Source organism: Sciurus vulgaris (genome assembly GCF_902686455.1).
Source record: "Sciurus vulgaris genome assembly, chromosome: 14".
Classification (NCBI taxonomy): Eukaryota; Metazoa; Chordata; class Mammalia; order Rodentia; family Sciuridae; genus Sciurus; species Sciurus vulgaris.
Window position 1 is genome coordinate 87704207 of NC_136475.1, and position 14988 is coordinate 87719194.

At 35.9% G+C, this 14988-nt stretch overlaps 1 protein-coding gene across 1 annotated transcript in view; it reads left to right on the plus strand.

The window, feature by feature from the left end:
* NBAS (NBAS subunit of NRZ tethering complex) overlaps positions 1 to 14988 on the plus strand; it is a 343098-nt gene that overhangs the window by 69414 nt on the left and 258696 nt on the right. The window contains exons 11-12 of the mRNA XM_079111365.1: positions 7336 to 7404; positions 10445 to 10573. Coding sequence (XP_078967491.1) covers positions 7336 to 7404; positions 10445 to 10573 — 198 coding nt within the window. The remainder of the gene's footprint in view (positions 1 to 7335; positions 7405 to 10444; positions 10574 to 14988) is intronic.

Consider the following 14988-nt stretch of genomic DNA (forward strand, 5'->3'; position numbering starts at 1 on the left):
TCGTTCAATTTCAGTTCTTCCAAACATCAAGTTTAACAGAGTGTATCAAATTTCACCTGGTTTTATTTTTAGTAATATTTTCAGATATTAGAAAAACAACCTAATAGTAGTTTGAATACTTGCATTTGCCCCCTTTAGACATTAAAATTTATCAAGTACCTTTTATGTTTTGGCAACTATTTGGAGTGCTTTTGCACGTTTTAGCTTACCTAAGTAACCCTTTGAAGGTCTGTCTGTTCACGAGGAAAATGTCGTTGAGTAAGTTGCCCTGGGCTACCTAGCTAGCAGGTGGTAAAATCAGAATAGAGCTGCAGCAGAAACTTGCCAGTGTTCCTTCTTAACTGCTGTGTGGTACTTCCTTCATGTTGTTCCTTTTTCTATGAACTATTCCATCTATTTGTTCTTTCTATAATTAGTAATTGGGCTTCTATTTTGTGTCAGACACCCCTCAGGTTAGTTAGCTTTCTTTGGCGGCAGCAAAGTACTGAGATAAACAACTTGTAGTGAGGAAAAAGTTATTTTGGCTCAGTTTAAGAGGTTTCACACCATGGTGGCTTGTCCCTATTAGGGCAGTATGTCATGGCTGGAGCACATGGTGAGGAGGTCACTCACCTCATGGCCCCTGGGAAGTGAGAGGAGGTGCCAGTGTCCCCCAAGACTTCCTTTCACTAGGTCCTACTTCCTGAAGATTCCGCCACCTCTAACTGGCACCATGTGCTGGGGACAAACCTTTAGTGGTCCTTTGGAAGACATTCAAGTTTCAGATGATAACCTCTCGTAGGCTGTGTATAGGTAGGCTGCATTGTGACAATTTAGACAATACTATCAAGAAGCAAAGGACGTGCTGACGATATAGCCCATCACGTAGAGTGCCTGCCTCGCATGCTGGAGACTCAGGTTCGAGTCCCTAGCACTGTGGGGTTGTGGAAATAACAAACAAACAAAAGAAGCAAAGGAAAAGTTTTAAAATTTCTGTGCTTACCACATGAAAATTTATTTCTTATTTGTGGCAAAGCCTGCTGTTGATACTCTGATTCTCCTGGACAGCTGCTTCCAAATGCTGAAAAAAGATTTGGAGGATAACCTCTTTGAAGTTCTTATTATTTAAATTTATGGTCTTAGAAAGGGAAGACAGGGATAAAAGGTAGAACTTTTTACTGTCTGAGTCTAGAAGCGACATCATCTGTTCACAGTAGGTACTGTTTCGTGTGTTCAGAAGGGCAAGAAGAACTAAGTGTGGGTGAATACTAATTGTGTTTACCATGTTGAACACCCACCCTGTAATATTACATATCTTGGTTATTTCTGTAAACTGCATGGAAGTAAGAACATAGCACATTATCTGTTACATAGTGAGCAATTAGATCTTTTTCAAATAAGGGAAGAAACCAAGAAATTTAAGTGCAGTAAAACAAGCAAATGTGTTAGGCCATTTCAATGATGAATGTGTTCGTTATTTTTCTTAAAATATGTTATTAACTTTAATCTTCTGAAACAATGACTTGGTATTGAAAAGTAAGGAAAAAGTATTTTTGAACAGAAATCTTTAGCGATTATAGTACTCTTCCATTAGTATCATTATTTTTTAGTATTTGGTATGTCCTGAAATGTGTGATTGGGATTTAATCCAACAAAGTAGTAATCGTTTTTTTGTTTTTAATTGGGGATTGAGTTCAGGGTGTTGCAACATGCTAGGCAAATGCTCCACCACTAAGCTATATCTGCACCCTTATTTTTTTTTTTTTTCTGCACCCTTATTAATTTTTTATTTTGAGGCAGAGTCTTGCTAAATTACTGAGGATCTCATAAGCTGTGATATTGGCCTTGAACTTGGAATCTCCTGCCTCAGCCTCTTGAGTCATTGGGATTACAGGCGTGCACCACCACATCTCACTAGTTTTACATTTTTTGAAAAGTGCTTATGACTTTCGGGTTTATATGGCATTAGAACTTAAATCAGTTTTGATTTGGAGATCAACTTATTTCATACTAGGCTTTGTGCTTTGCCTTCCATTTATTAGCCTTCTTCCTAATCTACTACCCATTTATGTTCTCTGCTGAACCTGGGGATTGAGCAGTGACAAGGAGCTGAAGGCCCATGAGATTTTAAGCACTAAAAATGGAAGAGGGGATGAGCCAGGTCTGCTGGCCCTGTTTAGTACTTCCCTCTTCTATGAAATTATATACACATTTAATTTATAAATACACATTTATTTACTCTGATGATTATTTTATCAAATGAAAGTGAGGTAGGAGGCAGTTGTATATACTTTACACATTATTTCTTATTTGTAGTTTTTTATTACTTGTGCTTATTTCTCTGACTTGATTCATGTCCAGCTTGTAGTTTTATATGTAGATGTATCAGGGCAGATCTTGGAAGAGTTTTAGGAATTCTCTCTCAAATCTGTCTAAAGCAAGTATGATGCCTACCGCTTATTTTCCAGTGACTTAGTGAAAATATTTTTAGGAAGGCGTGTGTGTGTGTGTGTGTATGTATAGAGAAAGAGAGAGAGAGAGAGAGAAAGAGAGAAACACAAATGTGACAAAATGTATGTAATTGGTCAGCCCAAATGAAAGTATACTGATGCTTCATTGTACAATTTTAAACTTTTCTGTACTATGAAATTTGTCAAAATATAGAGTAAAGGGGAAAAAAATAGAAAAGTGTGGAGGATGCTACGAGAGGTGAAGCAGGCAAGGTGTGAGTGTTGTGGTTCAGTGTAAGCAAGTGTATTTGTGACAGAGTGGTCCAGGAAAGGAAACGTCACGGAGTTCTTTGCATGTAAGGAAACCCTTTTTCCTTGTCTTCTTGGAGTTCCCTTGTGCTGTGGCTGTGCTCCCTGTTGAAGCAGTAGAAGCTGCTCTGCTCTGTATAGTCTCTGCTCTTCTCTCACTGGCCTGAGGTTTTCATTTTGAAGTCTTGTAAAAGAAAATAGTTTTTGCACTGACAAAATAAGTCAGGAAAAATAGTGAGTTGCAAATTGAATGCCCTGCTGCATGATTAACTTCTTGAAATGTTGCAAGTGTATTTTAATTACATTATTGGCTTTTAAATGTGTCTTGGAGCTAAACTTATAATAGTTCTACATAGGTGTCCCCTAACTCCAAAAAATATGAGGTTATTGGGATTAGCTCCTTTTGTCAGAAAACAGGTATTGTTCTCATTGTAGCTCCTCTTTATGTATAAGGGTGCGGTTGTTCCAGGGTACATATTGACTGAAAAATGCTGCAGTGCATGTATTCTAGTCTCATGAGGCTGGTAAGTTGTAAAAGAAACTATGAAAAATTCAATATATGCACTGACCAGTTTCCAAACTAATGTGTCACTTATGTGAGATAGTTTTACTTACCCATTTGTTCAACATTGAATTACTACTCTAGGTATTAGGAATATAAAGATATTAGTATAACTGTGTCAACAAAAAAGTACAGTAAGCTGTAAGAGATACTAGGTCAGATTTCAGTAACTGGGACAAAGGAAAAGTGCAGGTCTTAGAGTCAGGCTGGTATTGAATTCCTGCTCATCCCTTGCTATTCAGACTTTGGCCAGGATCCAAGGGGGATCCTGTATGTGAAAGCACTTGATAAACTCTCAGCTGATCTATTGGGTCCAATATTATTGCCTATTTGTATTTTTAAGATAAAAATCTTGAAAATAAGTATATAAAAATGAGTAAAGATTTTTTTTTTATATGATTGATGCTGCTGCTTTTTCAACTTACATTGTTCTGGTGAAAAGAATACAGGCCTTGTGGAATCTTGTTTCCCTGCAAAATCCTATTTTGCTGAGAAAATAGAAGCATAAGGAGAAGAGTACTTCCATGAAATTGCAATGACTGCCTGCGGCTGTGCCTGTGTTCTCTTACCTTTTCTCTTGTCATGGCAGACTACTGTCCTTGCTCTAAGGCCAAGCCTGGCCTTTGATCTCCCTAGATAATTGAAGAATATGTCTTCTACACTAAGATTTTGCTGTCTCCTGGACTTATCAGCTTGTAAGATGCTTTTGTTTCTCCTATTATAAAACTCTTGGGCCCTCCTTGCCCTCCAGCCTCCCTCCCTTTTCTTTTCCTTTATTTAAAGTGTTCACAGGTTGTCTTTGCCTGCTTCCAACTCTGTCCTTCCCATTCTCTTTCCAGTTCATTTACATGGGAGTTCACCTCCATCTTTTTATTTAAACTATTCTTGTTGATGTTATCAATGTCCTCCAATATTTTGTCAGTTTCATTGGTATTCTTACAAATTCCTAATAGTTGCTTATATAAAAATCAGTGAGCTTATTCTGTTTTCCTCTTTCCCTTTACTTTCTGCTGTTTTATTTGCATTATTTATTCTTTGTCACAATATGTAATATTTACACATACTTTGTACTCTCATCTCCGCTTTTCTTTAGTGTAAGATGTGCATTGATGGATTTAAAAATGCTTGCAGTTAGTTTTTTATTGAAGTTTTCCTCGTCATCTTGATTGGATGAAGTTAGTCTTTAGTAGATGTTTTGAGAAGAGCACATAGCTGATGTTTTTTTTTTTTTAATTTTCAAAATGATTTTTCCACTGTTTTGATAAGTTTTCTAGACATAGAATCTTGGTTCACTCTTTCATTAAACTTCAACAATTTCTACTCTTATTTTCTTGGTATGCGGGGTTTAAAAGTCTGGATTAATCTACTCATTTCCCCTTCGTATAGTCCGTTTTGCTTGGAGGTTTTGAGATTTTTTCCATCTGTGGAATCTACTAACACTGCTAGGGTGCTGGAGCTTGTCATTCAGTGCCAGTTTCCCTAGGTATGCATCTGCCCGTATGACTCGGAGATTCAGATCTTTTTCTATTTCTGGAAAGTTTTCTTAGGTTATAATTTTAAATATTTTGTGGCTTGGTTTTGTTTTCTGCTTCACTGTCTTTGCTTTTTACTCTCTCCTTTATTTCATTTCTTTTTTAATTCACATTTCTTTTTCATTCTTGTATTGTTTTCTTGTCTTTCTTTAAAGGTCCTTATTCAGTCTTTGTTTGCATACCTCATGATTTCTTCTTTTTTAAAGATAATTTTGTCTTATTCCTGAATTAAATAAGCTTTTTGTTTTTCACTGTTTTTTTTTTTTTTTAAATTTTTTCTTGTATAATGCTTTTCTGAGTTCTTGAGTTTCTGATTAAGGTAGTTTTTAAAGTTTTCTATTTCCTCACATGCATATCAAAGCAATTTAGTTGGTTAGTGTTATTTTCAAGTTTTCTTTTGCTTTATGGTTGTTTTTCCAGGGGTAGCTATACCTTTGTTGATACATGTGAAATTTTGTATTTTGATTTTCTGCAAAGTATTTGTAAATATTTTTCTTAGTCTTTTTTATGATATTGGACTGCTTTACAAGATTTCCAGCTGAGTGGTGCCCTCTTTGGCCAGTGTAGCTCAGTTCAAGGGCTCTAGCAGGTGCCTGGTGGTGGGAGGGCTGTGGGCTGTGGATCTCTCTATGGCAGTGTGCTGTTTCCTGGGCTTCTTTCCCCTCCACCACCCGACGGCAAGGTATGCTTCTCCCTTTTTACCCTTGTTCTCTTTCAGAAGCTGTGTGTTCAGAAGACTGCCCCTTCACATCACACTGACACTTATGTCCCTTCCCTGTAGTCTGTGACTAATTGATGCAGGTGCTTTTTTTATTTTAGTGTTTTCAGACTCAGATTCAGCCTTGTTAGCTGTGGATTTCAATGGACCTGCAACTTTGCTGGCTTCTCGACTGCCCCCATTGGGCCCTGCAGTATTTTTTTCACTCTGCCTTTGTTTGCCATCAAGCATTGAGGGTGTTTGGAGTGGGGTTGAGTGGGGACCTTGGGGGTTGGCAGGAGCAATGAAGATGACACAGTGGGATATGGTGATTTTTCTCATTTTATGCAGTTATTTTAAAGTTGAGTTTCATATATCTTAATAAGCTGAGGGTGTGGTTTTCACTAAGATATCTTTTCTTTTTCTTTTTTTTTTTTTTTTGAGGATATACAGGGAGAAGTGAAGCTAGACCTTTAGTACTTCAGCTACTGAGAGGTTCTCATGTCAAAATTTTTAATCTCAATTTAACAGCATCTCCTTTTGCCCCCCCCCCCAGTTTTAACTGGGGTAAAATTCATATAGCATAAAATAAACCATATCTATTTTAAAGTATACAATTCAGTGACATTTAGTACATTTACAATGTTGTGAAACCATCAATACCATCTAGTTCCAAATCATCTTTACCATCCCAAAAGGAAACCCCTTATCTATTAAGTAGTTGCTTTCTTTTTTTTCCCCCTCTCCCTAGCTCCTGGAAACCACTGGCTTGCTTTCTGTCTGTAGATTTTACCTCTTCTAAATATTTCATATAAATGGAATCATACATTTATGTGATCTCTGGTACCTGGCTTCTTTGACTTACTAAAGGTTTTTAAGGTCCAGCCATTATGTAGCATGTGTTAGTACTTCATTCCTTCTGATGGCTTAATAATAGGTATGCATATACAACATATTTTTATACATTAATTCATTACTGCATATTTGGGTTGTTTCCATTTTTCAGTGATTATGAGCAACATTTCTGAGTATTCATGGACAAGTATTTGAATACTTGTTTTAATTATTTTGGGCATAAACCTAGGGAAGAATTGCGAGCTCGTGTGATAATTTTCTCTTTAACTTTGAGAAATACCAGACTTTTTCACAGTGACTATACCTTCTCAGGTTTCCATTAGTGATATATAGGGGTTCCAAATTGTTGACATGCTCAATAACACTTATTTTCCAGTTTTAAAATTGTTCTCCTTTCTTGGTTTTGTAAATATAGTTCTTAAATTGGTCTTGTGTTATATTATTTTAAATATTGGTCTTGTGTTATATTAAATTATTTTAAATATTGGTTTCTAAATGATAAATCTTTCCCCAGTATTTTAAGAGTTTAGCATCAATTTTTTAATGAATAAAATTTCTATTGGAGATTTTGAACTTTTCCATAGTGATGTTAGGATAAATGGTAACCTGGGACAGTCTCAGTTGAGAACTTGTGGTAGATTCTGATATTATAAATTGTGTTAGACATTTATATTTTTTAAAAAATTTGATGTTGAATATATTTTGTAAGATTTTACCAGTTGTTAGGTCCTCTCCGCAAAACAACAACAACAACAACAACAACAACAGATAAGAATCTCACCAAGATCCTTGACACCTGGTGGGAATTTTTTTTTTTTGGGGGGGGGATTTTCTTAACAATTTAAAAAATAAACTTGATTTGCTATAGTTTTGTTTTCATGATAAAATAATTTATATAGTGACAAATCATTTCATTAATTTTTTGTTGTTTGATATGCATTTATTTTGTAGGTACCAAAGACACTGGGATTATTAAGGATGTTAAGTGTCAAGTTTTACAGTCGCCAGGGACAAGAACAGGTAATGCAAATTTGCTTAACCTTGTGCTTCTGAAACATTTTTACCAGGGTTCCTGTAAGGTTAAAGTTGAGTGAACTCTAAATATTCTAGATCTTCATCTGGGTGTATTCATAATTATGCACTATGCAATTATAGGCACTAGTAAGGATTTATAGTTACTCAAGATTTGTTTACTTTAATATGTATCAATCTTAACTCAGAAAAATTTAAAGAAAATATAGAAACTGAGCCTAGTTCTCTTGAGTTCTGAAGACAGCCTAGAGAATTCTCCTAGAGGCATTATATATCTATGAATTTCTTATCTTAAAAACTTGTGAATTTTTTATTCTTTTTCACAATAGATTCTTCTTTTTTTGTTTCTTATAAAATTAAAAAAATCCGTCTTAAGTTTGAGATTATTGCCATTCCAAGATACAAGAAGGAGCCATGTTGATTCAGGGTTTAAGGTATCATTTATTTTACTGTTTGATACTTAGAGAAGCATGGGTTCATGACAATGGGTTGGACAGTTTCATTCTGAATATAAGTGATACATATGGGAATTGCCTCCAAGGGATCTGGTTATATTTGCTCTCAGTGTGACTTCAAAAGAGTTTTGACTTACATGGGAGAATCAGTTCATACTCCTGTCATGGGAAGAATCAAATAGCCTAATTTTTCTGCTTCTTCAATTTATTTACTAAGCCAAGGGGAGAAATGTAATAAGCATTCTGTTCCTGCATTTGCATTTCATGTATTTTAAATTTTAGGTTCTAATTATTTCTCTGCCATTGACTTCAGTAAATCATGTATTCTGGATAGATTTGCCATTCTGTCTGTAGTGATGAGAAAAAGCTCTCCCTGCTCCTTGTGTCTAGAAAGTCACTTTCATTTTTAATACTTTGAATATTTATACTGTTTTCTAGTTTGCATTCTTTTTAATTATTTTACAGAGTTGTCTTTATTCTGCAGACAAAGAAAAATTGGCAAGACTAAATGACTTGGCTTCTGCCTCTAAGTTCATTTTTTTCTGATTTACTAAGTTGCCTTGTTGGTCTTTTCATTACCATACACAGGAGCGTTACTTTGCCTTTCTCTCTGAATCTCTTTCTCATTGTTATCTAAATAATAACTTTATTTTTAACAAAATTTAAAGGGTTCATTTTTAAAAAAAATTCTATTGACTGTAATTAAGCGAGAATGTGAAATTTCAGTATTCATTTATTCTTTCATCAGTTAGCAAGCACTTGCTCAGAGATAGAGAATAGAAGTATATCACCTCCTCAAGGAACCCGTGTGTAGTGAGGGAAACAGAGGCAGAGCCAAGGCAGCACCTTCTGTAACCTAACCTTACATGAAGCACACAGTACTACTGAAGAGCAGAAGAGGGAGCATTCAGCTCTGGAGGTGACACTTGGTCTAATTGTGAAGTGAGGAAGAGTTCCTTAGGCAGGAAGGGGAAGGCTTTGCACTGGAAGTACCGTTTTGGACAGTATCAGACAACACCATTGGAACATATCAGTTTGTTGGGCTAGTGAATCCACAGGCATTTGGGTTTTGTTTTCCATATTTATTTGGACTAATAGAGGTTTATTAAGAACAGGAATTATTTGGGACTTGATATTCACAACTCTTGTTTGTATCATGTCTGGTACACACAACTGTTTATTAATTGCTTCAGCATATTAGTAGGCCGCTGTAAGTCTGTTCAACCTGTATAAATGACCACCTTCCTTTGGCTCCATTTACCTCCTCAGAGCTCCAGCTTGTGTGGTCTCAACCCCTGCTATTGGTTATTCTCTTGTGATAGAAACTCAACTTTCTCATTCTATGAGGATTCCCTGTGATGGAGTAAAAGGAGGGAGGAGCAAGCCATTTATTCCATTGCATTTTGATCCTTGTTTGTGAGCATACTGTACCAGCATCCTTAGCTATTTGAGCTTCTTAAAAAGACTTTGTGAATTATGTACTTTGGAATATAACTCAGCTTTAAATAAGAATGAAATTATGGCATTTATTGGTAAATGGATGGAGTTGGAGAATATCATGCTAAGTGAAATAAACCAACCCCCAAAAACCAAAGACTGAATGTTTTCTGATATGTGGATGCTAATTCACAATAGGAAAGAATAGAGTTATTTTATATTAGATAGAGTAGAGTGAATGGAGGGGAGTGGGTATGGAGGTAGGAATGATGGTAGAATGAAACAGACATTATTACATCATATATATATATATACATATATGTATATATGTATATATATGTATATATATATATATGATTGCATGACCAATGTGATCCTGCTATATTTATAATCAGTTTAAGCTCATTTTAGTACAAAGATCTGATATTTAACATTAAAAATTCTTTCTCTTAGAAAGGACAGTTAAACTTTAACACACTACTTGAGAGAAGGTACAATTCCTACTCTAAATATTACTGCCAGTGGTAGAAAGCTTTAATTAGTGTTTTTAATTAAGAAAAAAATCAAATGGACATTCGAGCTAGTGGTTTAATGTCAGTAGGAAGCTAGAGGAAATTGTATCAAGCAAACGTGTAGTTTAATGCCTTTTTTTGGAACAGCTTTTTTGAAATATTTACATACAGTACGGTTCTCTCATTTCAGGTATACAATTCACTGATTTTTAGTGTATGCACAGAACTTTATAGCCATCTCAATTAGTTTTATTCATTGTATAATTTTATTACCCTGAAAAAGACCCTGTACCCCTTAACCATCACTCCCAAATGTGGGTCTGCATTTTAAGGAATTCATAATCTATAAAAACAAACCCATAAAAGTTATTGAGAACCCATGATAATTGATGTTTGAAGAAATATTTTTAGAATATTTGCATATTTGGGTTCAGGGTTTTAAGTAGATTGTGCTGCTATAAAGTAACAAACTTGTTAAGGTCAGGGGGTGTGCTGGAGCACATGTATATGATTAATGACACACGATCATTCATAACATGGCACCCTGATGACTGTCATTTAATTCTGAGTGTTGTTTGTACTTGTTGACAAGTCCTTTGCTCTGACTGTATGATTTTTGTACAGGATGGAATCTTCAAGATGAGCCTTTCCCCACAAGGAAACCTCCTTGCCGCCATTCATTTCTCAGGGAAACTTAGCATCTGGGCCATCCCATCTCTGAAGCAACAAGGAATATGGCATCAAAATGAGCAGGTATGTCTCTCTTAAGGGTGAGTACTGTCTGTAGTCATTTATTTTGTTGAAAATTTTTTATAGCACATATATTATTTCATCATTCCAAAACTGTCCTGTTTTTCAGTTAAATTATAATATCAGTTGATGTCAGTACAGCAGGACAAATTAATAATAGACTAGTACTGTGCACTGATTTGTTTTTCTTTTTTCTTTTTTTTGGTACCAGGGATTGAACCCAGGGGTTCTTAACAACTGAGCCACATCCCCAACCCTTTTTATTTTTTATTTTGAAACAGAGTCTTGCTTAGTTACTTAGGGCCTCTCTAATTTGCTGAGACTGGCTTTGAACTTGGGATCCTCCTGCCTTAACCTTCTGGGTTGCTGGGAATACAGGCATGTGCCACCGTGCCTAGCTGCATGTACTGATTTTAATGTGTAGTTCAATATACTCTGTATACCAGGTGTTGTCTGTTAATTGAACTATTCTTTTATCCCCCTTCTTTACATTCTAAAAATACAGAATGAAAATGTTAAAGTTTCAGCAAAAGTTAGTATGATCAAAGATTTGGAAGGTCAAATCCTTAAAGGGTTATAATTCTTTATACATCTTAATGCCAGTAATATGCTTTCTTAAGGCTTGAAAGGAGTTCCCTTCTCTTCACTCAAAGGTGAGTTGCTCTAATGTAGACACAGATGGAACATTTCCATTTTTAGTGTCTTGAAATTACCAGTTTTAAGGATTAGATAGTTTTGTGTTTTAGTAACAGGTTCAGTCAGCATCTATTATAACTTAAATTCGTAAGGAGAAGGAGGGTCACATATAGCTATGCATTGTGATAGAGTGGAGGTTTAAAGAAAAATCCTTCCTCAACTTGGCATAGTTTATGATGTAAATCTTTTACTCTGTTGGTTACTTTACATTTCACCAATTTAAAGGTTAATTCTCCTTCTCTCACCCTAAATTTCCCATTATTTGCCCATGAGAAGTTTCATACTTGGTGGATAGAGTTTATGATTCCAAAATTGGAGCATGTTTCTTAAATTATCTGAATGGATAAATGTCATAAGTAAGAGAATTATTAATAAGAATTTTTTGTTTTGTTTTCAGAATAGCAGAGAAAAAGAAGGTGGCTCTACATTTTCCTACTTGATTCTCAGATTTGATTTCTTTTCTTATGCACAGATAGAGGGAGGACTTTTTTTGTCTCCTAGCTTCTCTTCATCTTCAATTAATGTAGATTACCAGGGATTGAACTCAGGGGCCCTCAACCATTGAGCCACATCCCCAGCCTTGTTTTGTATTTTTAGAGACAGGGTCTCTCTGAATTGCTTAGTGCCTCTATTTTGCTGAGACTGGCTTTGAACTAATGATCCTTCTGCCTTGGCCTCCTAAACCGCTGGGATAACAGGTGTGTGCCACCATACCAGGCTTAGTGAATCTGTTTTAAAGGAAGAGGCGCTGGTTGGCCTACAGTCCCAGTAGGGAATACAAGGCACATTCTTTCTCTCTGCTTTGAAACTCAGCTAAGTTGACTTACTTCTTCCCTGTGGAAGTGGAGTGATCACCTCTCATAACTCCTTACCTTTAGCAAGGTATGTCAGGCAGCTGAGCTTTCACCAGATTGTTGAACTGTCTGGAGATGGGATTATAGTTTAATTTGTATGACATTTATTTCTTATTGTACTTCCTGAGACTTGATATATGAAATCTGTGTTTTCCATCTGTATTCAGAAAAAAGGACATTATTTAGGTAATTGATCCAAAAATATTGTGTATTTTTCACGATTGTCAGTGTGTGATGATAGTGAGTACTCAGCTTCTTTCCTTTGGGAGGATCCCGATGTTTTTTCCATATTTGGCAACTTTTTATGCTTGGGCAACATTTTTTTTAAATAGTGAAAATCTTTGAGTAATAAAGATGTTTGCCCCTCCTGGCTTTGTTTTTCTACATTATTTTCCTTTACCTAATAAAAATATTGATCATCTTCTGAAGCATTCTAAATATTTCATCTTGTGAGTGTACTAGACTGTCATGTATATAGTAGAAGAACTATTCATTGCAAAATTGATTAATGTGTTCTTTTGTTTACTTAAATTCTGGGGACCCTTTATTGCTTGCAAAGATAAATTGCGTCTTATTGTGGCACTTATTGGCATACACTCAACTTTTTGACTGGTTAGGCTTTTTTTTTTTTGTCATTAATTGCCAATCAGTGTCATTATGATTTATTACTTTTTAATGTTATCATTAGATTTTTATAGAGACTATTAAAGAAACTTAAACATCGCTTAAAAACCTTGAAACCTGGGAATGAATAAGTGTAGTTTTCTCTGTGGTTTTTAAACATGCATTCAGATAAGTAATGGGAAGTGAAAAGAGGGGATTTCAGAAATAGAAGAGGTGGTACATGGTGGGAAGAGACGAGTTCAGGGTAGACGTTTGTCTTCATTCTTGCCTCAGCGAGAACCTTTGGATAGAAGTACCCTGAGCTTTTAGAAGGGGAAGGTGTTAGGAAGTGCCGTAGTTTGGTTATTGAGCATCTACCTTCCGTTCTTTTGATTCAGCGTTCCCTCAACTTTGCTCAGGTAGAGCATTTTTCTTTTAAGTCCATCTATCAGTCATGAGGGATGCAACTGGATTCTCAAACTAAAAATTTACTAATCATTAGGTTTATATGTCAGTTTGTTCTGATTTGGTTCTTGTAGATGTTTCCCCTTAAGTGTCTGTGTAAACTGGAAAAAGTAGGTTTTTGGGATCTCACAACTAGAAACGTGACTTGGTTGCCATCATGAAGCCACTGTGCAGGTTGTAGTGTCCTTTGCTGAGGGCGCTTAGCTAGTTAATGAACTGAATCCTGCTTTGATTGCCATCCCTGCAGAGCAGCCTCACAGGCCAGTGACCTCTCTTTTCGTACCACTGCTCAGCCTGGAAAAAGGCTATCTGGATAGAACAGACGCTGCCTTCTGAGATCCCAGCCAGTTTTAGCCTGAAAAGAAGTTTAGGTCCAAAGTTGGGGACGGGGAAGCTATTTATTTGCATTCGTATTTTTCTTTAAAATTCTGTGACTGGTTAAAATGCAGACTCTTTTGTTGTCATCTCTTCTAGTCAGATCATCTAGTGGCTTTACTCCTGGGACCCTCCTCTCCCTGCTTCCTGCTTTTTTCTAAACCTTTCTACTATTCCATCCTAACTTTTTTCATTCCATCACAAACTCTCCCATGGGACTTCAGCCTCTTCACAGACACACTGGTTTCACTTTTCTCAGACCTTTATAGCTTAATAGGATGAAGGTGCATGTATACGATGTTCTTTTTTCTTTTACAAAATTTACTCTGATAACATCAGCTGTTACCTGATGAGCATTTGCTTTATTTTGTGTTACGTGGCAAGCTGAGATTTGATTTCATCTTTCTGAATCTGACATCTATGTGGGAAAGTACATTAAAAAAGAAGGTGAAAGAAAAAATTATTAGGCTGGTGTATGCCAGCTTGTCCAACACACATTTTATCCCCACAATATTAGGCATATTCTTAGTTATAGTTTAGGAACATTCTATTAGTGAAAGATGAGATTTCTATGTAATAGATTAGGAAGGCAGGAATCACACCTATTGATTATTCATTTGGTGTTGATTTTTTTTCCAAAGTTTTTTTAGTTGACAATGAACCTTTATTTATTTATATGTGGTTCTGAGAATAGAACCCAGTGCCTCACACATGCTAAGCAAGTGCTCTACCACTGAACCACAACCCCAGCCTTATTTGGCGATCTTTAAAAGTACAGACAAATCCTTTTTCTCAGTGGAATAATAGAGATTTTTTTTTAGTCCTCTCAGGTGTGCTCAGCTCTTGAAGAAGTTAGTGTGTACCCTTAGCTTTATAATAGATGTCTGGAGAATTCGTGGCACAGTGGGGTATCAGTTGCTGATGGGTCACCCTTTTCCAGCAAGAGGAGTTTGTATAACTATTGAGTCTTTCAATTCCATCCTGGGAATGTAAGTAATTGAGTGTTTTAGATTGGGACTTCACTGTATTATTAAAATCTAGTATGCTGTAAGTATTTATAAATACTTCTATTTCTGTTTTTTTTTTTTTTTTTTTTTTTTTTTTTCTCCTGTGCTGGGGATTGAACCCAGGGCCCACGGCCTTGTGCTTGCAAGGCAAGCACTCTACCAACTGAGCTATCTCCCCAGCCCACTATTTCTGTATTCTTATTAACATAATTATAAAAATTCAGCTGTTCTTTGAATTTCTTCTGAGTTCTTGAGTAGGAAATACAGTAACCTTAAGGAATGCATAGTCTTGCAAGGGAAATTATAAACACAAGCTAAAATAACATGTTAATATCATGAAAATGTAAGCTTGGAGGAAAAACACATAATCTACTGGTAGTGCTTACAGAAAAATTCTGGGAAATAAATTTGTATGGTG